The sequence below is a fragment of the Theropithecus gelada genome, chromosome 5 (assembly GCF_003255815.1).
Source record: "Theropithecus gelada isolate Dixy chromosome 5, Tgel_1.0, whole genome shotgun sequence".
Lineage (NCBI taxonomy): Eukaryota > Metazoa > Chordata > Mammalia > Primates > Cercopithecidae > Theropithecus > Theropithecus gelada.
Genome location: NC_037672.1, coordinates 41,098,136 through 41,125,284, shown reverse-complemented (window position 1 = coordinate 41,125,284; position 27,149 = coordinate 41,098,136). Strand labels below are relative to the sequence as shown.

Here is a 27,149-nt window from a genome sequence, read left to right as displayed (position 1 = left end):
TAACTACCCTAATCCCACAACTAAAAAATAATCATTGTTAACTATTATCATTAACACTTCGGCTTATTTCTTCCCTATATCTTTTCTATGCACATCATTATATTTAACATGGTTGAGGTCATGGTAAATAGTTTTATATGCTGCCTTGTAAACATTTTGGGATTTCATGTAAATTTATTTTATGTTTTATATAAAGTTCTGGGTTACATGTGCAGGATGTGCCAGCTTGTTACATAGGTAAACATGTGCCATTGTGGTTTGCTGCAACTGTCAACCCATCACCTAGGCTTTAAGCCCAGCTTGCATTAGCTGTTTTTCCTGATGCTCTCCTCCACCGACCTCCCCTCCCCAATAGGCCCCAGTGAGTGTTGTGGTTCCCTTCATGTGTCCACGTATTCTTATTGTTTAGCTCCCACTTATGAGTGAGAACATGCGGTGTTTGGTTTTCTGTTCCTGCATTAGTTTGCTGAGGATAATGGCCTCCAGCTCCATCCATGTACCTACAAAGGCCATGATCTCGTTTCCTTTTTATGGCTGCATAGTATTCCATGGTGTGTATGTACCACATTTTCTTTATCCAGTCTATCATTGATGGGCATTTGGGTTGATTCCATGTCTTTGCTATTGTGAATAGTACTGTAGTGAACATGTAGTGAAGCATGCATGTATCTTTGTAATAGAATGATTTATATTCTTTTGGATATATATCCAGTAATGAGATTGCTGGGTCAAGTGGTATTTCTGGTCCTGAGTCTTTGAGGAATTGCCAGATTGTCTTCCATAACTGTTGAACTAATTTACATTCCCACCAACAGTGTAAAAATGTTTCTGTTTCTTCACAGCCTCGCTAGCATCTGTTATTTCTTATAATTGCCATTCTGACTATGATGAGATGGTATCTCATTGTGGGTTTTGTTTTTTTTTTTTAAATGAGATGGAGTCTTGCTCTGTCAAATTCTGGATAGAATTTGTTTAAGTTCCTTGTCAGATGGATAGATGGCTGGAGTGCAGTGGCGCAGTCTCGGCTCATTGCAAGTTCCGCCTCATGGGTTCATGCCATTCTTCTGCCTCAGCCTCCGGAGTAGCTGGGACCACAGGCACCCACCACCACGCCCTGCTAATTTTTTTTTATTTTTAGTAGAGACGGGGTTTCACCGTGTTAGCCAGGATGGTCTCGATCTCTTGACCTTGTGATCCGCCCGCCTCGGCCTCCCAAAGTGCTGGGATTACAGGCCTGAGCCACCGTGCCCGGCCGTGGTTTCTATTTTTTTTTTTTCTTCTCTTTTTTAAAAAAAATTTTTTTAATTATTATACTTTAAGTTCTAGGGTACATGTGCATAACATGCAGGTTTGTTACATATGTATACTTGTGCCATGTTGGTGTGCTGCACCCATCATCTTGTCAGCACCCATCATCTCATCCTTTACATCATGCAATCCCTCCCCCCTTCCTCCTCCCCATAATAGGCCCCGGTTTGTGATGTTCCCCTTCCCGAGTCCAAGTGATCTCATTGTTCAGTTCCCACCTATGAGTGAGAACATGCGGTGTTTGGTTTTCTGTTCTTGCGATAGTTTGCTGAGAATGATGGTTTCCAGCTGCATCCATGTCCCTACAAAGGACACAAACTCGTCCTTTTTTATGGCTGCATAGTGTTCTATGGTATATATGTGCCACATTTTCTTAATCCAGTCTGTCACTGATGGACATTTGGGTTGATTCCAAGTCTTTGCTATTGTGAATAGTGCCGCAACGAACATACGTGTGCATATGTCTTTATAGCAGCATGATTTATAATCCTTTGGGTATATACCCAGTAATGGGATGGCTGGGTCATATGGTACTTCTAGTTCTAGATCCTTGAGGAATCGCCATACTGTTTTCCATAATGGTTGAACTAGTTTACAATCCCACCAACAGTGTAAAAGTGTTCCTATTTCTCCACATCCTCTCCAGCACCTGTTGTTTCCTGACTTTTTAATGATTGCCATTCTAACTGGTGTGAGATGGTATCTCATCGTGGTTTTGATTTGCATTTCTCTGATGGCCAGTGATGATGAGCATTTTTTCATGTGTCTGTTGGCTGTATGCATGTCTTCTTTTGAGAAGTGTCTGTTCATATCCCTTCCCACTTTTTGATGGGGTTGTTTGTTTTTTTCTTGTAAATTTGTTTGAGTTCTTTGTAGGTTCTGGATATTAGCCCTTTGTCAGATGAGTAGATTGCAAAAATTTTCTCCCATTCTGTAGGTTGCCTGTTCACTCTGATGATAGTTTCTTTTGCTGTGCAGAAGCTGTTTAGTTTAATTAGATCCCATTTGTCAATTTTGGCTTTTGTTGCCGTTGCTTTTGGTGTTTTAGACATGAAGTCCTTGCCCATGCCTATGTCCTGAATGGTATTCCCTAGGTTTTCTTCTAGGATTTTTATGGTATTAGGTCTAACATTTAAGTCTCTAATCCATCTAGACTTAATTTTCATATAAGGAGTAAGGAAAGGATCCAGTTTCAGCTTTTTACTTATGGCTAGCCAGTTTTCCCAGCACCATTTATTAAATAGGGAATCCTTTCCCCATTTCTTTTTTTTTTTTTTTTTTTTGAGACGGAGTCTCGCTCTGTCGCCCAGGCTGGAGTGCAGTGGCCGGATCTCAGCTCACTGCAAGCTCCGCCTCCCGGGTTCACGCCATTCTCCTGCCTCAGCCTCCCGAGTAGCTGGGACTACAGGCGCCCGCCACCTCGCCCGGCTAGTTTTTTGTATTTTTTAGTAGAGACGGGGTTTCACCGTGTTAGTCAGGATGGTCTCGATCTCCTGACCTCGTGATCCGCCCGTCTCGGCCTCCCAAAGTGCTGGGATTACAGGCTTGAGCCACCGCGCCCGGCCCCCATTTCTTGTTTTTGTCAGGTTTGTCAAAGATCAGATGGCTGTAGATGTGTGGTATTATTTTTGAGGACTGTGTTCTGTTCCATTGGTCTATATGTCTGTTTTGGTACTAGTACCATGCTGTTTTGGTTACTGTAGCCTTGTAGTATAGTTTGAAGTCAGGTAGCGTGATGCCTCCAGCTTTGTTCTTTTGACTTAGGATTGGCTTGGCAATGCGGGCTCTTTTTTGGTTCCATATGAACTTTAAAGCAGTTTTTTGCAATTCTGTGAAGAAACTCACTGGTAGCTTGATGGGGATGGCGTTGAATCTATAAATTACCTTGGGCAGTATGGCCATTTTCATGATATTGATTCTTTCTATCCATGAGCATGGTATGTTCTTCCATTTGTTTGTGTCCTCTTTTATTTCACTGAGCAGTGGTTTGTAGTTCTCCTTGAAGAGGTCCTTCACATCTCCTGTAAGTTGGATTCCTAGGTATTTTATTCTCTTTGAAGCAACTGTGAATGGAAGTTCATTCATGATTTGGCTCTCTGTTTGTCTGTTACTGGTGTATAAGAATGCTTGTGATTTTTGCACGTTGATTTTGTATCCTGAGACTTTGCTGAAGTTGCTTATCAGCTTAAGGAGATTTTGGGCTGAGACGATGGGGTTTTCTAAATATACAATCATGTCATCTGCAAACAAGGACAATTTGACTTCTTCTTTTCCCAACTGAATACCCTTGATTTCTTTCTCTTGCCTGATTGCCCTAGCCAGAACTTCCAACACTATGTTGAATAGGAGTGGTGAGACAGGGCATCCCTGTCTTGTGCCAGTTTTCAAAGGGAATGCTTCCAGTTTTTGCCCATTCAGTATGATATTGGCTGTGGGTTTGTCATAAATAGTTCTTATTATTTTGAGATACGTTCCATCAATATCGAATTTATTGAGATTTTTTAGCATTAAGGGCTGTTGAATTTTGTCAAAGGCCTTTTCTGCATCTATTAAGATAATCATCTGGCTTTTGTCTTTGGTTCTGTTTATATGCTGGATTACGTTTATTGCTTTGCGTATGTTGAACCAGCCTTGCATCCCAGGGATGAAGCCCACTTGATCATGGTGGATAAGCTTTTTGATGTGTTGCTGGATTCGGTTTGCCAGTATTATTATTGAGGATGTTTACATTGATGTTCATCAGGGATATTGGTCTAAAATTCTCTTTTTTTGTTGTGTCTCTGCCAGGTTTTGGTGTCAGGATGATGTTGGCCTCATAAAATGAGTTAGGGAGGATTCCCTCTTTTTCTGTTGATTGTAATAGTTTCAGAAGGAACGGTACCAGCTCCTCCTTGTACCTCTGGTAGAATTCAGCTGTGAATCGATCTGGTCCTGGACTTTTTTTGGTTGGTAGGCCTCAATTTGCCTCAATTTCAGAGCCTGCTATTGGTCTATTCAGGGATTCAACTTCTTCCTGGTTTAGTCTTGGAAGAGTGTAAGTGTCCAGGAAATTATCCATTTCTTCTAGATTTTCTAGTTTATTTGCGTAGAGGTGTTTATTGTATTCTCTGATGGTACTTTGTATTTCTGTGGGGTCGGTGGTGATATCCCCTTTATCATTTTTTATTGCTTCTATTTGATTCTTCTCTCTTTTCTTCTTTGTTAGTCTTGCTAGCGGTCTATCAATTTTGTTGATCTTTTCAAAAAACCAACTCCTGGATTCATTGATTTTTTTGGAGGGTTTTTTGTGTCTCTATCTCCTTCAGTTCTGCTCTGATCTTAGTTATTTCTCGCCTTCTGCTAGCTTTTGAATGTGTTTGCTCTTGCTTCTCTAGTTCTTTTAATTGTGATGTTAGACTGTCAATTTTAGATCTTTCCAGCTTTCTGTTGCGGGCATTTAGTGCTATAAATTTCCCTCTACACACTGCTTTAAATGTGTCCCAGAGATTCTGGTATGTTGTATCTTTGTTCTCATTGGTTTCAAAGAACATCTTTATTTCTGCCTTCATTTCTTTATGTACCCAGTAGTCATTCAGGAGCAGGTTGTTCAGTGTCCATGTAGTTGAGTGGTTTTGAGTGAGTTTCTTAGTCCTGAGTTCTAGTTTGATTGCACTGTGGTCTGAGAGACAGTTTGTTATAATTTCTGTTCTTGTACATTTGTTGAGGAGTGCTTTACTTCCAATTATGTGGTCAATTTTTGAATAAATGTGATGTGGTGCTGAGAAGAATGTATATTCTGTTGATTTGGGGTGGAGAGTTCTGTAGATGTCTATTAGGTCTGCTTGCTGCAGAGATGAGTTCAATTCCTGGATATCCTTGTTAACTTTCTGTCTCATTGATCTGTCTAATGTTGACAGTGGGGTGTTGAAGTCTCCCATTATTATTGTATGGGAGTCTAAGTCTCTTTGTAAGTCTCTAAGGACTTGCTTTATGAACCTGGGTGCTCCTGTATTGGGTGCATATATATTTAGCATCGTTAGCTCTTCCTGTTGAATTGATCCCTTTACCATTATGTAATGGCCTTCTTTGTCTCTTTTGATCTTTGATGGTTTAAAGTCTGTTTTATCAGAGACTAGGATTGCAACCCCTGCTTTTTTTTGTTCTCCATTTGCTTGGTAGATCTTCCTCCATCCCTTTATTTTGAGCCTATGTGTGTCTCTGCATGTGAGATGGGTCTCCTGAATACAGCAAACTGATGGATCTTGACTCTTTATCCAGTTTGCCAGTCTGTGTCTTTTAATTGGAGCATTCAGTCCATTTACATTTAAGATTAATATTGTTATGTGTGAACTTGAATCTGTCATTGTGATATTAACTGTTTATTTTGCTCGTTAGTTGATGCAGTTTCTTTCTAGCATTGATGGTCTTTACATTTTGGCATGTTTTTGCAATGGCTGGTACCGGTTGTTCCGTTCCATGTTTAGTGCTTCCTTTAGGGTCTCTTGTAAGGCAGGCCTGGTGGTGACAAAATCTCTAAGCATTTGCTTGTCTGTAAAGGATTTTATTTCTCCTTCACTTATGAGACTTAGTTTGGCTGGATATGAAATTCTGGGTTGAAAATTCTTTTCTTTAAGAATGTTGAATATTGGCCCCCACACTCTTCTGGCTTGCAGAGTTTCTGCCGAGAGATCTGCTCTTAGTTTGATGGGCTTCCCTTTGTGGGTAACCCGACCTTTCTCTCTGGCTGCCCTTAACAGTTTTTCCTTCATTTCAACTTTGGTGAATCTGACAGTTATGTGTCTTGGAGTTGCTCTTCTTGAGGAGTGTCTTTGTGGTGGTCTCTGTATTTCCTGAATTTGAATGTTGGCCTGCCTTACTAGGTTGGGGAAGTTCTCCTGGATGATATCCTGAAGAGCATTTTCCAACTTGGTTCCATTTTCCCCCTCACTTTCAGGCAACCCAATCAGATGTAGATTTGGTCTTTTCACATAATACCATACTTCTTGAAGCCTTTGTTCATTTCTTTTTCTCTTTTTTCTTTAGACTTCTCTTCTCACTTCATTTCATTCATTTGATCCTCAATCACTGATACTCTTTCTTCCAGTTGATTGAGTCAGTTACTGAAGCTTGTGCATTTGTCACGTATTTCTCGTGTCATGGTTTTTATCTCTGTCAGTTCGTTTATGGCCTTGTCTGCATTGATTATTCTAGTTATCCATTCCTGCATTCTTTTTTCAAGATTTTTAGTTTCTTTGTGCTGGGTACGTAATTCGTCTTGTAGCTCTGAGAAGTTTGATGGACTGAAGCCTTCTTCTCTCAACTCGTCAAAGTCATTCTCCGTCCAGCTTTTATCCGTTGCTGGCGATGAGCTGCATTCCTTTGGAGGGGAGATACGCTCTTATTTTTTGAATTTCCAGCTTTTCTGCCCTGCTTTTTCCCCATCTTTGTGGTTTTATCTGCCTTTGGTCTTTGATGATGGTGACGTACTGATGGGGTTTTGGTGTGGGTGTCCTTCCTGTTTGTTAGTTTTCCTTCTAACAGTCAGGACCCTCAGCTGTAGGTCTCTTGGAGATTGCTTGAGGTCCACTCCAGACCCTGTTTGCCTGGGTATCAGCAGCAGAGGCTGCAGAAGATAGAATATTGCTGAACAGCAAGTGTACCTGTCTGATTCTTGCTTTGGAAGCTTCGTCTCAGGGGTATACCCAGCCGTGTGAGGTGTGGCGTGTCAGTCTGCCCGTAGTGGGGGATGTCTCTCAGTTAGGCTACTCAGGGGTCAGGGAGCCACTTGAGCAAGCAGTCTGTCCGTTCTCAGATCTCAACCTCCGTGTTGGGAGATCCACTGCTCTCTTCAAAGCTGTCAGACAGGGTTGTTTGCATCTGCAGAGGTTTCTGCTGCTTTTTGTTGTTGTTGTTTAGCTGTGCCCTGTCCCCAGAGGTGGAGTCTACAGAGACAGGCAGGCCTCCTTGAGCTGCTGTGGGCTCCACCCAGTTCGAGTTTCCCAGAGGCTTTGTTTACCTACTTAAGCCTCAGCAATGGCGGGCGCCCCTCCCCCAGCCTTGCTGCTGCCTTGCCCTTAGATCGCAGACTGCTGTGCTAGCAATGAGGGAGGCTCGGGGGCGTAAGACCCTCCCGGCCAGGTGTGGGATATAATCTCCTGGTGTGCTGTTTGCTAAGACCCTTGGTAAAGTGCAATATTGGGGTGGGAGCTACCCAATTTTCCACGTGTTGTGTGTCTCAGTTCCCCTGGCTAGGAAAAAGGATTCCCTTCCCCCTTGCGCTTCCCAGGTGAGGCGATGCCTCGCCCTGCTTCAGCTCTTGCTGGTCGGGCTGCAGCAGCTGACCAGCAGTGATTGTCCGGCACTCCCTAGTGAGATGAACCTCTTACCTCAGTTGAAAATGCAGAAATCACCTGTCTTCTGTGTTGCTTGCGAGCTGGAGACTGGAGCTGTTCCTATTCGGCCATCTTGCTCTGCTCCCTCTGATGATAGTTTCTTTTGCTGTGCAGAAGCTTTTACTTGGATCCTATTTGTCAATTTTTGCTTTCGTTGCAATTGCTTTTGACATTTTCATCATGAAATCTTTGCTCGTGCCTATGTCCTGAATGGTATTGTGTAGATTTTCCTCTAGGATTTTTATAGTTTTGGGTTTTACATTTAAGTCTTTAATCCATCTTGAGTTAATTTAAGTATTTAATCCACTTTGAGTTAATTTTTGTATAAGGTATAAAGAAGGGGTAGAGTTTCAATTTTTTGCATATGGCTAGCCAGTTCTCCCAGGAACAAGGAATGGGGAAAGGATAGGGAATCCTTTCCCCATTGCTTGTTTTTGTCAGATTTGTCGGAAATCAGATGGTTGTAAATGTGCAGTCTTATTTGTGAGTTCTCTATTTTGTTCCGTTGGTCTGTGTGTCTGTTTTTGTACCAGTACCATGCTGTTTTGCTTACTGTAGCCTCCAGCTGTGTTCTTTTTGCTTAGATTCTCTTGGCTATATGAGCTTTTGTTTTTATGTTCCATAAGAATTTGAAAGTAGTTTTTTCTAATTCTGTGAAGAATGTCAATGGTAGGTTAATGGTAATAGTATTGAATCTATAAATTTGGGCAGTATGGCCATTTTCATGATATTGATTCTTCCTATCCATGAGCATGGAATAGTTTTTCCATTTGTTTGTGTCCTCTCTGATTTTCTTAAGCAGTGGTTTGTAGTTCTTCTTGAAGAGATCCTTCACTTCCCTTGTTAGTTGTATTCCTTGGTATTTTATTCTCTTTATGGCAATTGTGAATGGGATTTCACTCATAATTTGGCTCTCTGCTTGCCTGTTGTTGGTATATAGAAATGCTTGTTTGATTTTTGCACATTGATTTTGTGTCCTGAGACTTTGCTGAAGTTTCTTATCAGCTTAAGAAGCTTTTGGGCTGAGACAGTGGGATTTTCTAGATACAGGATCATGTCATTTGCAAACAGAGACAGTTTGGCTTCCTGTCTTCCTATTTGAATACCTTTTTTTTTTTTTTTTTTTTTTGGAGATGGAGTTTTGCTCTGTCGCCCAGGCAGGAGTGCAGTGGCAGGATCTTGGCTCACTGCAAGCCACCTCCTGGGTTCGCACCTTTCTCCTGCCTCAGCCTCCCGAGTAGCTGGGACTACAGGCACCCGCCACCATGCCTGGCTAATTTTTTGTATTTTTAGTAGAGACGGGGTGTCACCGTGTTAGGCAGGATGGTCTCGATCTCCTAACCTCATGATCCGCTTGCCTTGGCCTCCCAAAGTGCTGGAAATACAGGCATGAGCCACCGCGCCAGGCCTCGAATACCCTTTGTTTCTTTCTCTTGCCTGATTGCCCTGGCCAGAACTTATTATTTTTTTTTTTTTGAGACAGTCTTGCGCTGTTGCCCAGGCTGGAGTGCAGTGGTGCGATCTCAGCTCACTGCAAGCTCTGCCTTCTGGGTTATCACCATTCTCCTGCTTCAGCTTCCCGAGTAGCTGGGACTACAGGCGCCCGCCACCACACCCGGCTAATTTTTTGTGTTTTTTAGTAGAGATGGGGTTTCACCATGTTAGCCAGGATGGTCTTGATCTGAGCTCGTGATCTGCCCACCTTGGCCTCGCAGAGTGCTGGGATTACAGGCGTGAGCCACAACCCCTGGCCCAGAACTTTCAATACTATGTTGAATAGGAGTGGTGAGAGAGGACATCCTTGTTTTGTGCGGTTTTCAAGGGGAGTGCTTCCAGCTTTTGCACATTCAATATGATACTGGCTGTGGATTTGTCGTGAATGACTCTTATCATAAAAAATTTTTCATACACATGTTTTTGTTTGGTTTAGAGAGCGAGTGTTGCTTTGTTGCCCAAGCTGGAGTGCGGTGGCACAGTCATGGCTTGTTGCAGCCCCTGAAATGCTGGACTCAAGTGATCCTCCCAGCTTACTCTGGGTAGCTGGGATTACAGGCACAGGTCACCACACCCAGCTAATGGTTTGATTGTTTTGTAGAGATGTGTTTTGCTATGTTTCCCAGACTGATCTCAGTCTCGTGGGTGCAAGCGATCCTCCTACCTTTGCCTCCCAAATTTTGGGATTAGAGGCGTGAGCCACCGTGCCTGGCAACATCTTAATGACTCTAAAATATGGATGAGGCAAAAAAAAGTTCATTCAAATCCTGATCAGTCAATGAGTCTTTACAATTTCTCTAAAACTTCCAAGCAAAATCCAAGGTAGTGCCTTGCACATGTCGCTTGACAAAGCAGTGACATATGTACCCTTGTGTTTTATTCTAACCATAAACTGTGAAGAACAGAATGCTGCTTTGGAGCCTCATACTCAGCCCTGTGTAGAAGAGATTCATACGTAGAAAGTAAATGAAGTCCCCAAAGTCATACAGTCAGTGAAAAACCTGGAACTAAAATGCAGACCTGTTTCCTGTCTCCATTTGTTTCTCGAAACTTAGGGTTTTTTCCAGCGATTAATGCTCAGTGTCAGGAGACACATTCTTCCTCGCTGTGGCATCAGTAAAAAGGGCTGGACTTTTAAGAAGCTGGTGAAATTAGGGGCATTTGACAGGTTTTATTAAACTTTGGTTTAATAACAGGCCTACCTCTAACTGATACACATGTGGCTTATTTTGGTTGACCTCTTATTGTTCAGCAAGTGCTTCTTCAATTTGGAGAATATATTCATATAACTGTTCACAAGTGGCCCCAGCCGAGGTCTGTAAGGATGATGACTATTTTAAGAAAATGCTTTTTTGGCAAGAAGAAAAATTTTCTAACCTACTCCTACTTCCTGTTACTCAAAATCTTCAAAAGGATGTTGAAGTAGTTTTTGATGTATGTTACATTGTGATGTCACCTAAAAAATCCAAGGCTGTTGTTATATTACACTGCATAAAATGATAATTCCTGTTTGCTATCTTAAAAAAATCGTGAGAAAAACGAAATTTAGAAAGCTCGGTGGTGATACTTTAAAATTAGGGCTTAGGTTAAATATTTATTATTTTTTTGAATGTGACAAGAACATCTTAAGAAAACACACAGCTAAGAAATACAGTGGCAACAATTCATATAAATTAGGTTATTAACTAAGCTACCAAGACCTTTAAAGGCAATTAGTTACTACTCCTGAAAGGGTTCTAATATAAATCTTAAGATGTAGGCATTATTTATGTAGTGGTACAAAAAAAAGTCATGCTCTATGTTGGGTTAATATCTATTCACTTTTATTTTGATTATTCAAGGAGTCTATAAGACTAAGTCTCAAAAAATAGTGTAATAGTTAGTGAAACATATAAAGGGATAAAATCAGTTGAGCTTCTTTGGGACACTTAGGGAAGAACTGTGTGGCCAAGTGTGTATGCATTGAGAAGCAAGTATAATTGTATGGAATTCTGCTTACTGAAGAACTAGGAATGAATCCGTCATTAGAAACACTTATATTATTGATTAATAATTAGCAAAACCTTAGTTTTCAGTACTTTAATTTTAAAAAGCATCATTGGGTGCTACTGCTACAACCTGAGTCAAATAAGTCAAGACATGTCTCTTCTGTGGGTTCTTTGTGATCATGATTGTTGACCCAAATTCATCTTGGAGTAAGTTTGACTTGAAAGTTCTCAGTGAATTGTGCTGAACCTAAAAATTCTTTTCAAACTATAGCATCTGTTCTGTATTTACAAACTGAAATAACTACGGATGTCAAATGAAAGAAGATTCTATTTCCTTTAGAAAATATTTTTTTTTTAGAAGTTTGCATCAAAAATCTTTTTAGAGGCCGGGTGTGGTGGCTCATGCCTATAAACCCAGCACTTTGGGAGGCCAAAGCAGGAGGAGGCCAGGAGCTCAAGACCATCCTGGGCAACATAGCAAGACCCTGTCTCTGCAAAAAAATTAACATGATTAACTGGGTGCAGTGGTGAGCACCTGTAGTCCCAGCTACTGGGGAGGCTGAAGTGGTGGAATCACTTAAGCCCAAGAGTTCAAGGTTGCAGTGAGCTGAGATCACCATACTGCACTCCAGTGTGGGTGCCAGTAAGACCTCTGTTAAAAAAAAAAAATTAAAAATATTTATTTATGTTTATGTTACGGGAAAGCCAATGTGTAATTGTTGCCATTTCTTCCACCCAGTGCCCTGCCAGACTGTTTTAGATTACTTGAAGACGGTTCTGCAGCACCACAACCAACTCCTGATACCACAGCCAGCCGACCAGCCAACTGAGGTAGGTCTCTAGGGAAAAGATAAATGTTCCATTTGGGATTCCCTTAAGATGAAGTCTCTTGATAATTTACCAGTGTATACCAAAACAGAATGGCTAGCAAAATAGTTTTTGACTGAGGTTTACAGGTCTGTTACCTGTAAGTATGTAATTTGTGGAGAAAGATGACACATGTATTTATCTACAGAGATTCAGCTTCGTACTGAGTGGGGAAAGACAGAGGTAATGACAATTTAAATAGCATGGGCAATTTTTCCACCATTCTGTTTGCACAGAGATGCCTGAAATGAGAGACACCAACTTGTCATTCCCTCAGACAGAGCCTGTGTTCCACATGCCCCTCACTCTGGGCACCTCACAAACTGGGCACGATTCTCCCGTGTGTAGATAGGCATTTTCCAGACGTCAGGGCCTCTGGATATGGGTTATTTTTTTCATCTGGGTTTCAGTGGAAGAAACCACAGTCTCTCCCAATCTATAGAAGAAATTATGTGTTTTAATAGTAATAAAGATGGTATATACTTATAAGATGTTCAAGACTCAGTTTTGAATATATGACTTTCATACAAGAACTGTATGAAACTTGAGAACTGTAGACAATCCCCACAAGAATCCCCTGAGGAAGCTCTGAGGTTTCCCCCAGCCTAAAAATAAGCCCTCCTTGGATTCTCCTTCTCTTCCGCCGTCATTGCCCTCCTTTCTACTTCCGTCGTCTTCCAGGCTCCCAAAGCATCCTGGGTCAGCACCTTCATTCTGCACTACAGCACATCTTGCTCCTTGAAAGTTCGGCCCGGGTCTCATCTCTAGTGTCATAGAAGACACTCGATTCATGATTGCTGAATGGTGACCTCATTTTTTTCTAATGATTAAACATTTGAAAAGCTGGTCTATGTTCTTTATCTTCTCTCTCTTAATTTCCATTTGCTCTTCCCCCCTGTAATCTGGCTTCACTTCCACCACTACCAGAGTTTTCTGCAAGAGGCCCCTGGTGACTCTCCAGTTGTCTGGTCCTGTGACCCTTTTTCCACTCTGGTCACCCCACGCCTTCACCTCTCCTCCTCTGTGCTCTCTCTTGCCCTTAGCCTTAGTGTTAGTACTTTCTCCGGGTTCCTTGCTCCTCTTCCTATGACGCCTTCATGAGTTTTTCCATCCACTGTTCTCCAGAGTTCATGCTTTGTCTTTTTCTCTCACTCTCTACTGCCTTTTCTCATCAGCTATGTTTCTTATTTATTTATTTTTGAGACAGGGCCTTGCTTTCTTGCCTAGGCTGGAGTACGGTGGCATGATCATGACTCACTGCATCCTCTACCTCCCAGGCTCAGGTGATCCTCCCACCTCAGCCCTGCAAATAGCCGAGACTACAGGTGTGCACCACCACGCCCAGCTAACTTTTAGTTTTTATAGAGACAGGGTCTCACTATGTTGCCCAGGCTGGTCTTGAACTCCTGAGCTCAAGTGAATCTCCTGCCTCAGCCTCCCAAAGTGTTGGGATTACAGGCATGAGCCTGGGTCCAGTTGTGTTTCTTTTAACATTCACTAGATGTGTGTTAACAAGTCCCACATGCATACCTAGAGCACCAGCTCCAGTGGCTTCATTGTAGACCACTGTGCCAACTGCCTGGCCCACAGTGGTTTGCCCATATACCGCTTGATCTCACCGCACTTATTCTGAATACCCATCTGCAGTTCCTCCAGTTTTCAATAAAGGCCCCACCAACCCCAGGTAAAAGTTTTGACACATCACTGACCCCCTCATTTCCTACGTCTAAGAATTCTACAGCTATGTTGAGTTGTCTCTCTTTTCCTAGGTCGACTGTCTCACCTATTGCAGCAGCTTCTTTCTTCTCCATTCTCCACACTGGAAAGTTTTTTTTTTCTCCCTGAATTACAGATCCAAAGTAAATGTATACTTAAAATCCTTTGCTCCCTAGAATTAAATCCATATTTCCTAACTTGACATTATTGTCATACAAAAAGCACAACTGAAAGGCCCACTTCCTCCAGGAAGCTCTCCCTGACTGCCACACCCCTGCTTTGTGCCTGTGTGGCATACTGTTCATAAGTGTAATTCAGAGCTAGTTACCTTGCTTAATAGTAAATGTACACCTATGTCTTCCATTTGATCATGACTCAAGTAACCCATTAAGGGTGATTCATTTTGTTTTTTTTCAGTGACTCAACAATAGGTCAATGTTTAATAACCTGTAGGTGGCTAATTGAAGAAAATATACAACAAGAATTCTACAAAAATAAGAAGATAGGGGAAATATCTACATTTCCTCTGGATAGGACTACTTAAACTTTACGACTCATCATCATTATGACTGTACTATTTTTATTGTCATTTCAGGCACACGAGCATTTTCTCATTTTTATTATTTATCACATTTTACTTCTATTAACTATGCTAAAACAGGTTTATAAATCTCATCCATAACCCGGAAAGCATTCTGAATTGTGCTTTGGGCTATAAATTACTTTCTCTTTCTTTCCCTTTTTCTTGATAAAAATTACGTCCAAATGGGATTCCTACATTTTATGAGACCAACATTTTATGCAGAGCTACTGCATTCAGTGGATTTTTTCAAAGTTTTTGGGAAAGCTCCTTTCCTGGATTGTCAGCTGCCAGATCACTAGTCTGTCCCATCTTGAAATAGACCGGTTTCAGAGGCACAGCAAAGCATTGCGTACAGGGTGAACCCTGAACTCGGGGATGGCATCCCCAGCCCCATCCCTTTGAGTTGTGAAGCCTTGGAAAGGGATTTGACCTCCTTGGTAAACAGAGCTGTAATCCTGGCTTACCGGGTGATCTCATTCGCCTGAGCAAAACAGCTTTTAAAAATTATATGGTGTTAAATAAACAGCTTAAAAAGCAGCTAGACAGTCTTTTCTAAGGCTGATGAGTATTTACAGGGACCATAACTAAGAGGATGGTGGAAGTCTTGTTTTTTAAATTAAGGATGGTAGAAGTCTCCTTTTTAGTGGCTCCTCATCTGCGTTGTTCTCCTTAAAGTTCTTTACTTTTGCGAATTTATATTCAGTGGTTAAAAAAAAAAGTAAGAATTCTTCATTGTAGCCACCATTACTGGGTGTCTGCTGTGTGCCAGCCACAGAGGCCTGTGCTCCACTGCATCAGCCGTTCAGCAAATGTTTATTGCACCTGCATTGTGTCAGGTGCTGTACTCCACCCTGAGAGTCTGGCGTAGAACAAACAGGTAACAGTTCCAGCGCTCATAAGCTTATCTTCTAGTGGGAGATGGCTGGACTGCTCGCCACAAACCACCAAGCTGGGATTGTCGTCTGTATTTTAACAGAAAGGAGTGAAGTTTAGAAAAGTCACCTTCCCAAGGCTGAACCCAGAGCCCAGCTGTGGAATAGACCTAGTACCTCCACCTGTGAGGAGAAAGGAGGGAAGTGTGCAAAGTGCTTGGGGCAGGCGCTTCGGGCTGGTCATCTGTTGCTCAATACATGGGGACGTTTATTAAGCTTCCTCCATGAAAGTACTGGTGACACAGTGAGTGGTTTTGAGTCAGCCAGCCCCCAGATTTCACGACCCCCCCACCTCCCACCCAGCCTCCCTGAGGGCCGAGGGGTCAACCATTCAGAGCCGTTAGGAGACCTTTCCTCTCAGTGCTTGGGAAGCAATGGATTTATTTTCCCTGCTGCCGCTTTCCTCCCAACCGTAGCCTCTGTTCCTCATTTTTGTGAAAGACATCACTGTTTGACCTGGGGATCATCTTGCTTCCTCAGTCTCCTGTACATACACCCTGGCCCATGGAATAGGTTGCCTGGCCCCCTTGATTCGACAGCTTTCACTCCCACCTCTCTCTGCCCTGCACAGACTTGATTCAGACCTCTGTCTCTCACCTCCTGCCAGGAAACAGCAACCGGGGCTGAAGGACTTTTTGGGAGGTCTGGGCCCCTGCCCATCTTTTGATTGTCTCTTATACGCAGGGTCCTCCACTGTACCCAGCCAAGGCTGGGCTCATGCTCCCAAATAGTCACATCTTGTACTCATGATAATTTAGTTCCTTTCAGTTGTGTAGATGGGGAAACTGATCCAACAACTTGGAGTAACTTGCTCACGTTACTCTAATAAGACACAGAACCAAGATTCAATTCAAACCCAGCCTGACTGTAAATTCAGAGCACATAGGTGCCTCAGCTGCCTTCCTTAGGAAAGGAGACCACATCACACTGTTGCTCGTTGAGGAGCGTAGGAGTGCTGCCGTGGTGAGTCTCCACGCGCAGAACTCGGTGCCAGTTTCCCAGCCGCATCGGGCTGCCTCCCTCTTGTTGGTTCCTATGCCATTTCCCCTTCTCAGTGTTTAACTAAGCAGGGCACTTTTTGAAATAAAACCCCATCAGATCCAAATGGTGCCAAATTTATAACCTGTAGTAAATTTGCCAAGTTGTAAAAATGAATGAGTTTTCCCTTCTTTGTTTTGTACATCTTAATTACTGGGGAAGGAGTACATTAAAACTAAGATCATGGGTTAATTAATTTGTCCTGGACTGTAGAATTTTATGGACAACCAGAACTAAAGTAATGGTTGTGTAGGTGCAATTGATTAAACATGGCTTATAAATGTTACAGAAATTCCCATAATTAGTCCCACTGCAGCTATTTAGCCCGGGAATTTTATAGCAGACATAAATTATAAAGGTGAAAAGTAAGAAAAATTTTGAGTTGACATAGTGGCATTTGCAGAAGCTGTAATTTGAGGAAACCTGTTTTGCATGATTATTAGTGATTTTTCAGTTTCCACAATTCTCCCTTCTTAAAATTTGCTTTTTAATGTTGTTTCTATTGTAATGCAGTGACTACCAGGTGTTGGGTGCGTTAAACATAAGTAATACCTTATTAAAATAGATCACCAGCATCATTTCGAAAAGTACTTAAAAGTAACCAAAAAATGAAGGACCTGTTTGATCACACTCTTCAAAGTTTTGCATATTTTAATAGATTGAAAAGGAAAGTTACAGGTTAGATTTAAATAGTGTTCCCCGTCATTGGATCTTGACACGTTTGAACCTACCTGTTAAAATGTAAGTTATAAATAGCTCCCCTTTCAAAGGTGTTCATTATACCTCATTGGCTCTTGTTACAGAAAATGCAAATGTAATTTGAAAAGTGCCCCTTCTGAGTCTGAGCAATTACTTGCGCACTTCAATACCTGGTTCATTGTCAGCATAGCCATTTGGTTAAAAAGCGTGTTTGCCTTTGAAATGGAGATCACTTCTGCTTCTGGCTGGCTGACTCGGTGGGTAATGAGAAAATATTTCGCTTTTCCAGGGAAGCAAGCAGCTGTTGAACAACTATCCTGTCTACATAACGAGCAAACAGTGGGATGAGGCTGTAAATTCGTCAAAGAAAGATGGGAGACGGCTCCTTCGATACCTCATCAGATTTGTTTTCACAACCGATGAGCTTAAGTACTCATGCGGCCTTGGGAAAAGGAAAAGGTCAGTGCAGTCAGGAGAGACAGGTCCCGAAAGACGCCCTCTGGATCCAGTTAAAGTAACATGCCTCCGAGGTACTGCATCCTTCCGCTCAGTGTCACCATCTGTGATCTCATTTCACCGCATTGGCTGTGGCTCTCCCCGTACAAGTGTTCAGCCTTACTGTATTTTGATTTCTTTCTGCTGAGAACGTCTAGGCTTCATGTGGCCCATCTACTCAGTATTGAGAAGCTCTTTTAAAAACCTCCGTTTGCCTTAGCATTGTTGTTCTCACTTAGTGGTACATAAGCATCGCATAACACCTCATGTTTCACGCTTCAAATTCAGATTTTCTTTGCTGCCAGAGAAGGCCACCTCCAGCAAAACTGGAGCATGGGGGAACACACAGAGGAAGGGAAGGCGTGGAAATTTTTTTTAATGGGTAAAATGTTACCTCATTTCCAGTTCTAGTTTGTGTCCCCTTCTAGTACCTTCTCAAGAATACTTGGCCCAACTCCTTAAATTTGTTTAGGATTAATTCTCCTTAGTGCTAAAATATACCTTGCCCGGTAAAACATTTTTCTTTTGGTTAAAAAAAAAAAGTTTCTATTAAATGTACTGCGGAGATAATACGACTTCAGCAGTATTTAATAGCTGATTACTTTGCAGTTGATCTGCACTATTGTAGGCCAGGCAGAGGGTTGGGAAGGAGGAATCAGGAGGTATCCAGTTGATTCAGCAAGTGCAAATACAGACCTAGACAAATAGAAGTGTTATAGTGCCAACAAAACATTGTTCACACCTGAAAAATCCATATCAAAAAGCTCAATATTAGCCTATACAATTCAATGGCAGTTTTATTGACTGGAAAGACTTAATATTGATTTACTCTAAATAGGGATAAAAATTTTTCCTGGTGAGGAAATCACAGTAAAAAAAAAAAAGCTGGATTATCACTGCTAAGGCCCTGGTTATATGAAAGAATACTTCTGCACTCCCTTCTGAGATGCCCACAGTGACATTATGTGCCTAGGATGCATACGTAGTATTGGTTAGCAGCTGAGATTCCCTAGCCCTGCCCCAAGAGATTCTGATTCAGAAGGGATGGGGCAGGCATGCTCAAGACCACCTTAGGGATTTATGCACACATGGCCCACAATTCAGGAAACCACCTGAGATGAAAATGCCTGTGTTTACTAGGCACAAGTGCTCCAGCACACCTCCTATTAGTCGGTCTGAATATTCCACTTACTCAGAGCGACTAGGTGGTAGAAATTTCCAGGGTCTGTCCTGCCAAACTAGCTACAGTTTTCTGTATTCCCTGACATCATCAGAGATGATGGAGTTACTCACCAAGAGGCAGTGTTGAGCTTGGGGGCTTGACTGTGCCCTGTACGTGTGTACTCAAGGGAGTTGCCTTTAGACTTATAAAGGAGTCAAATAAGGGGTCTCATCGCTGTATTGTTTTCCAGAAATTCTTACACAACATTTTATATTTCTGTAGCAAGTCAGTGGAAGTGATGGATTAAAATACATCCCAGAAAACTTGTGCTGCTGCTCTGGAAGCACTGCAGGAGCCACTGTCACACTGATGCCTGATGCAGCCCAGGCTGCCTAACCAGAGACTGCCGTCTCCAGCTCATTTTTCACTTAGGGCCACAAATGCATGGACCTCCATCCAGCTTTTGGGTGGGGAATACATAGGCAAGATATGGTGATTGTCCATGTTGGAGGCAGCTGAAACAGTTCACTCTTCCGGGCATGTTAATTGCTTTGTGGTAAAATTAAATATTTGGAGGAGATAGCATGTAAAAAATATTTGCCAGCCCATGTATAGAAATGACATTTTCGGAAATATAGCTAATCACACGACATTCTAAGAACATGGGTACCTTCTCTGAACTAACACTTAGGCACCTCCTCAGTCATTAAGACTGTTGTTTTATTGTACTCCATCTTCAAATAGTAGCTGGTTAAAGAATACCATGCTAATGATATTTGTTGTGCTTCTGGAGATAGTAACATTCTCAAAATGTGAGCAGGTAACAACTTGGGTTTTGAAATCTACTCCTTGCTTATACCAGACGTGGTGCACCCCATGCCTTACAAATCAAATTTACCTTTTATTTCAACAGCAAATGTTCCTTAGAGGGATTACCCTCTTACTTACGCAATTTTTTTTTTGACTTTTGCACATGAGAAGAAAATTTGTATGGAATAAATTGGGTCTAATGAGTGACATCATCATGGCATTGCATTGGATTTCCCATAAAGCTTTTCTTACAGAGCTTCTGTTAAAGTTTAAGCAGCCTGTCCTATCATCTTCTGCAAAAACCAGCTGTTTTTTTCTCTCTCTCTCTTTTTGATGTTGTGTATATTCTTACAGAATTCATTAGGATGCATTGTACCTCCAACCCCGATTGGTGGATGCCCTCGGAGGAGCAGATAAACAAAGTGTTCAGCGACGCTGTCGGTCACGCCCGACAGGGGCGGGCGGTGGGGACTTTCCTGCACAACGGTGGCTCGTTTTATGAAGGGATCGATCACCAGGCTTCTCAGGATGAAGTCTTCAATAAAAGTTCCCAGGATGGATCTGGGGATTAGTGGACAGAATCTTCCTGTTGTAGCAGCCGGTCCTCTCAAGAGTTCCAATTGTGAATGTCCTGTTCCTGTCACCTGAGAGTCCAAAGCATGTCATTCTGCCATACTCTGCACATACTGAGCTGCCACAGTACCCAAATAGAAATCCATTTTAGGGTTGTTTGGGAAGTCTGTGGCGCCTACAACAGACTTTTGGAATATTATAAAAGGAAAAAACTATGATTTTTAAATGATTACTGGCTAGATGGTGAGGGTGAAAAAAATACGTGAGCTCCTAGTTACCTTTCTGAAATCTTCAAACTCTGCTACCTGGGCAGAGATAGTCCCCAAGGTAGGCTGGGGTAGTGTTTCTGCCCATGGGAGAAGGTGGAGACATGGAGTTGTGTTAAGGGACAAGGAGCAAACATTCTCTTAATTGAAGTAAGTTGTCTTTATGTTTTCCAAAGACCTGACTTCGTATTTCTCGGCAAAGGCATAGGATAGATGACATCATACACCATTTTGACATTAATAATGTCTATTACTAAAAGGAAACCAGAGGAACAGAGGCAACATCTACAGACAGTGATTAATTACAGGTCAGCTGTTTTTCTGTTATTTAAAAGCCACTGTGTTGATCAGGAAGGCACTATTTGATCTCTGGAGTTTACAAACAGTCGTCATTTTTCATTGTTAGTCAAGAAACATCCAAAGATCCAAAACCATTTTCAAATGCTTGGTTTTGTAGTAAATCCGTAGTTTCCATAGCCTTAAATCAGGCTTTGTTGACACAATGCCAAAGTGATGGGTAGAACAATGAAAATTTAAATCAATTAGTTGTTTGGTGCACTGAAGACCAAACAAGTGGTGTGACTGATGGTATGCGCTGAATTGACTAGATGTTCTGGCATTGTATACACACAGCTTCAAGGCCATTCTGACAACTATGCAATGGGCTTGTCAGTAATTGCTCTGAAATGTGAGGGTCTTTCTCTGCTGATTTGATCTTTAGAATTTGTATGGAACTTGTTTCCCATTGTCCTTGATGAAAATGTTTCATCCCCACCATGCCTCCTTTTCCCCAATGTTCCCTGTAGCTATGGCTAAGTTAGCACTGTGCTGCTCCCACTCACTATCCCCTGGTTAATTTGTTGAGTTCCATCTGTGAAATTAGTGGTATCTTTGGAACCTTTCCATATTGGCAAATGCTATAGAGGTGCTAGAATCATCATTTCTGAGGGCTTCCTGTTTGGAGTCATGCCTTCTTTACCAAACTCGACCAGATTACTACATTCTTTGTAGAGCAAAAGGCTAAATGGACAGCATTTATTGAAGGCTACTGTCATCTGCAGACATGACCAAGGGTTTTGAAAATTGAATGGAGATTCAGGTTGATGAGCATCCATTGATAAAGGGTTTTTTGGCTATTTTTGTCAACCTAAACTCATAAATTATCCTTTAGATTTAATACTTAGTTTGCATTCACTGTATACAAAGTCCTAGAAATAGGTCTTTCTGTAGCTTTTGCTTATTAGCTTTTTTTGTATTACTAGAATTCATCCATTGAAAAGTTTAATGTTTATGGAGATGGTCATCTGTCTTTTTTCAGTGATGTAGGGGGAACTAATATTTCAATCCTGTTTAGAGAAAATTAAAATTTGTCAGATTTACTCAACGGTATAGGGATAACTAATATTCAATCCTATTTGGGGAAATTAGCTAAAATTTGGAAGTAAAAGAAATTATATGGGCAAATGCCATGTTCTTATGGCAACCACGAGACCAGTATCTTTGGCTCTCCAAGGAAGAAAGATCTCTTAAAGCATTTTTAGAGGTCCGAGAAGTCAGTGTCTGTCTTTATGATTTTTTGACAACATGACATCTTTGCTAGAAGAAAAACACCACCATAGCCTCATCTGTTTTTCCATCTTACCTTAATTTTTCATTGGCCTTAAGTTGTCCTTACTGCTGAGTACATTGTTCTGTTTTTCTGTAGCAACAATATTTGATCACTGCTTTTAAGAAAAACAGACTAGCCCTTCTTATTTTCCTGAAAGTTTGAGGTCCTGAACGTTTCTTGATATCCAAATATCTTGGAGCCCTGTCGTGCTGGTCTTCGCTGAGGCTGAGAGCACTTTCTGCACTCCCGCTCCGTGGCCGTACATGATGACGCACCTGCACCAGTGCTGCAAGAGCAGGGGACAGCAGCCTGTGGTTTGGCTGTCACTGTTACTCCTGAGAACGCTGCTGTCCCAGGCTTGCCCACCACATTTGTTCCAAAGTTACACCTGGTCTCTTCCTCCCTCGTGCCCATACCAGGTTAATCATTTCTCTATCAGCTGTTTCTCCATCAACAAATTCTGAATGTTGAGACTAATTGTTGGACATCTCTTTTGCACAAGGCTGACACACTCCATACTCAGCATCACACAGCCAGTTCTAATTCCTGGGTCTAGGACTTATGACTTCTGCCTGAGTGAGATGTTCCTACGACTTTTGCCTGAGTGAGATGTTCCGCTGTACTTCTACTGTTCGTGTAACTGCTAAGTTCCTTTAGCCAAGCCTAGCGTTTGACGCAGGCACTGGCAGCCACTGAGGCTAAGATACAGCATCAGTGTGGACACTGCTGGCTCCTTTCCTTGGGACATACCCACACTGCCACTTGAGCTTCACCTTTAAGGCTAGTATGTACCTAAGTTCACGATGGTTGTCTGCATGGTCTCCTGATCTTTAAATCAGGACCTACAAAGGATGTTCATTTGTTTTTTGGAAAGGTCCATTGGGCCTCTGTGTAGCCGAGTTAAAAGCTGGCCCACTCAGACGGGATGCTGCCATTGCTCTGGGAGCCTTTCAGCTGAAATCCTTGGACACTTGAAAGTGTTGCTTATCATTTTGATTTGATTTTCTACATCTTTATCTGGCAAATGGACAGATTGCTCTCAGAAGAAACTTAGTCATGTCAGCTTTTAGAGTCCTTCTTGAGTCATGTTGGCATTGGTGGTGTAAAATAGATGGAGTTAAAACCACTCAGGATGCAGCCGTGTCCCCGCTTCACTGGTGAGAGGAGGAGGTCACGGGGCTGGCGTGACAACAAAGACTAAATGTGGCTTTTTTGTCAGTGACTACGTGTGGTCCATAAGCCCAGCTATCAGAAGAGCCATACCTACCAAAAGTGACGGTGTCCTGTGTTTTCCACATTAAAATCTTGTTACAAAGATCCTGCTGGCTTTTCACAGTGAGCTGAAGCCCCAAGCTCAGTTCCAGCCAGGCTCAGGATGGCCCTCGAATGATCGGTATTGGATAGTGTAGGCCGGGAGCCTGTGGAGGAGACCAGTATTTTGCAAGCCGTTACTGAAGTCACTTTTCTCACTGATTATTGATGGTGCACTGTTCAAAATGTTATGGCTTAACCTTAGTGTTAAATGCTTTCAAGAGAAACTGTAACCATTTCAATTTTACAAGTACTTTCTCGTTTTACTTGAACATTTTACAAGTACCTTCCCTATTTACTTGAAAATATTTCCTCTAGCCCTTGAACCCGGGCATCACTTTTTTGGTTTTCCCCATTCCACCACAGCATTTAGGTGACTGTTACCATTTATGTTTCATTAAGCTTCACTAGGAATGTAAGGATAATATTAGAGCATTTGCAGAAAGTTGCTATCATCTCCTTTGGTAGGGGAATCAAGATATATATGTAGCTACTTCACAGCCATAGAGTTAGTGGGTGATTGTGTATTCTGCATTGTTCCTTATCCCTGCATCAGTGGCAGACACACTGACATAAGAGATTCCTTCAGCATTATAGGGAGAGATAAATGATTAACATTTCTTATTTGATCCAACTACTACGTGTCCCATCAACTAGCGGTAACTGATGTTGATAGGATTTTTTTTAAGTCCAGTAACTGTTGTTGCACTGTCAGATGTTTACCCCAAATTAGGCAATAATCCAGACTTTGGATCTGTGGGTTTATGATTCCTCCATTCCCCTGCCACTCTCAATGGCTTGTTGCCTCCCTTCTGTTGCTCTCAGAAAATGGATGGAGCATCAAGATGAAACATGCACTATGTTCAGAAAAGCGGACGTCCATTGCCCTCATTTAGATGCCATCCTTCACTATATGCTCTAGAACCTAAACCTAATACCCATTGACTACCTCCTGAGTTTCTTAGATTTCAATTACTTAAAAAAATCTCATCCATGGATAATAACTTCAATTTTAGAAAAGATTTAAACGTATAACTTTCCTCATTCAGTGCTATGTCATTTCACAGTACATATCTGCCTTACTTTTTGACAGCTCATATATACAGATATTTAGAAATGTAATAGAAAATGATTTTGCACATATGGTGCAAGTCTTGCTGGTGTATGTTTAATGTGGCAACACGTGCCAAAACTGTTTGGCAAAACATGTCAAATGGAGTGCTTGAGTCAGAACTCTAATGTAAATGTGTCTAAACAGCAGTGTGTATCATTATGATGTATTTTTGTAAACATAGTGATGGCTTCTTTCAGTCATGTAAGTACTGGATAAAAATAACCACTTCACTTGGAATAATGTAGGAAAATGTCACCCAGCAGATAGATAGTCCTCTGCAAAGTTACATTGTCAGCCAGTGGCACTGGTTCTTTTATTTATGTTGTTGTTTTTTTCTGTTTTTTCTTTTTTTGGAGAGTGAAGAATTAACATCAGACAACATGGAGTGCAAAAATAATAACCCGTCAATATTTGTCTTCTAAATGTAAAATGTAAAAGTTTAACTGATTTGTGTACACATTAGAGACCACTTTGACACTCCACAGTATGTTCAGTTACTGTGTACAGTATGTTCAGTATGTCAGGTAGCACTGAGAGGTCGAGACTTCCCTCATCTAATGACCAGCATGGTTAATTTGACTTCTGAAGGCACTAAATCACCAAGTCTTTGCAGTAATGGTGACCAGATTAATTTTCCTCATAACTCTCTGTAGCTGTCTGATATAAGGGCTGTGTTTTTATTGAATCACAGATCCTCGAATTAGAATGAAAGCACATCTGCTAGTAAGACTCATTTGAAAACCTGTTTATTCTTGCAGTAATCGGGCCAGTACAAGTGGCCAGATGTATCCTGGCCACATTGGAAAACTATTTGGGCCCATTCAGAACCACTTAATTGCAACAACAGTAGTAACTATAGTTAATATCTATCTATTGAGTTCTTGTGTGCCAGTTACTTTGATAAGTACTTTAATGCATCCTCATTTTAATCCTCACAGCTACCCTTTGAGGCTGTTTCTGTTCTTATTCCCATTGTATTGATAAGGGAACTGCCCAAGCTAAGAAGAGGATCACTTTGGGCGTAGGAAGCAGAATGATGAGTTCAGTCTTCCTCAGTAGTTGCAGCACAGTTCTCAAAGCCCATCAATACTTTGGAATGGATTTATAGTTTTATTTATGCCATCAAGGGAGAGTTGATATTTGTGTATTACTAAAAACTACTTCTAAAGTACGTCGACACTTAAGTAGGAACATACAAACCATATGTCCTCTGGGAACCGCCCAGGTTTCTGTGTAAGGCTTGACCTATGTAAGATCCTATGATGAAGAGCAGAAAACTTTTTTAAAAAGTAGGTGAATTAAAATTAAAATCAGGAGTTTGTTCACTTCTATCTCATAGGTTCCTAGTGCAAAAATGCAGGGAGACAAAAGCAAACATTTGAAGTCAGTGAAGTGAGAGTCTTTGGGAATTCCTAGATGTTAGAAATAGCACCAGGGCATCAGGTAGCCAATGTTCAATTCACTTTTCACGTTTGTGTCTTTTGTAGCTTTAGAGCTGATGAGTCTGGTTGGTTTGGAAGAGAGAGTTTTAATTTATGATGTCACTGTGAGAACTGTGGTGAGAATTTTGTAAGAAAATACAGTAATCTGTTGATTCTTTCCTGTAGTTTGGGCTTTCACATCCCTTTGGCTGTGTTTAAGTTCAAGAGCATGCCAAGGCCATGAGGGTCCTGGCTTGTGCTTCTTGGGATCAGGGCATGCTAGCGGTGGGTCATGAAGCTGTCAAGGTCACTGGTCCAGCCCGACCCTGCCCAATTTAAGCATTGCCTTTATGTCTCTCCTCTCTGGAACTTCATGTAGCAGCCTAACACCGGGGCCGACTTGCCTTTACTCTATTTTCTATGATGAATACTTGTGGAGAAACTGTGACAAATCCATTGATCCTGATATTTTTATTGTTGGAGTCTTGTTGATTCTCTATGAATAATTTCTATTTGATTGTACTGTGTAGAGTTAATACCCACTAGGGATATGTTAATAAAACTACAAATGCATAGTGTAATATAGAATAGCAAGATTTTTTTGTGAACAATTTATATAGAAGAGTAAGTTGTTTTTTAAGTGTTAGGCTCATTTCTTTTGGGAACTTAAAATGTTATAAAAGTTTTTTAAACATTCAATATTTTTAATTATAAGAGACATTTGTTACTAGAGCCAATTATTTCAGGTGTTCTAATTGGAGTGTTGATTTTATTACCTCATATACCTCTAGAATGCCACGTGTTCTGTTGGGGATAAAATTGCACAATAAATGTCAAGTCTCTGTTAAGTGTTTTAACTTGCTTTTTGCATCTTTCTGATTCATTGTAAATACTTTTCTGTTTCTTTGAATAGATAACTTTTCTCTCCCTGACGCTAAGAGCTTTCTGCTTGTCTCTGAACATCAGGAAAATGTTACATGCTTAATATCCAAATAAAAGATGCTCAGTTTTGTCAGGAAAGTGACCGGAGATCATCCAGAAATTCATTTGATCTAGTGAATGAAAGGCACAGCCAGTGACGATCTCAGAGTGACATGTAGTCCAAGAGGATTTCCATACAGTATTGTATACATTCACACATAAAGCACACATGCTTGCTGATTGCTGTTCATGGTACCATTTAATCAGGAAGAAAAAAACCTATAGCTGCTGCCCATGACTTTAAAAAATAAACAGATACTGATTATTTATGGTTTTTGAGCAGTGTTCTGCGTACAAAGGCAGAATAGCTATGGCTAAATAAGGGGACAGGGTTGTGACTTCCCACTTCTAGTTATTACATAAAATATAAATCTGACATAATCATTATCAGACAGCATAATTGAATAACTG

At 41.4% G+C, this 27,149-nt stretch overlaps 1 protein-coding gene across 2 annotated transcripts in view; it reads left to right on the top strand.

Annotated features, from left to right (window-relative positions):
- BEND4 (BEN domain containing 4) overlaps positions 1-26,605 on the top strand; it is a 47,918-nt gene extending 21,313 nt beyond the window's left edge. The window contains exons 4-6 of one of the 2 annotated variants that reach the window (XM_025385968.1): positions 11,901-11,992; positions 17,286-17,455; positions 19,818-26,605. In XM_025385968.1, coding sequence (XP_025241753.1) covers positions 11,901-11,992; positions 17,286-17,455; positions 19,818-19,827 — 272 coding nt within the window. In that variant the 3' untranslated portion in view covers positions 19,828-26,605. Of the gene's footprint in view, positions 1-11,900; positions 11,993-17,285; positions 17,527-19,817 lie in introns of both variants that reach the window. The other variant, XM_025385967.1, reaches the window with a different exon arrangement.
- Positions 26,606-27,149: the final 544 nt, after the last annotated feature.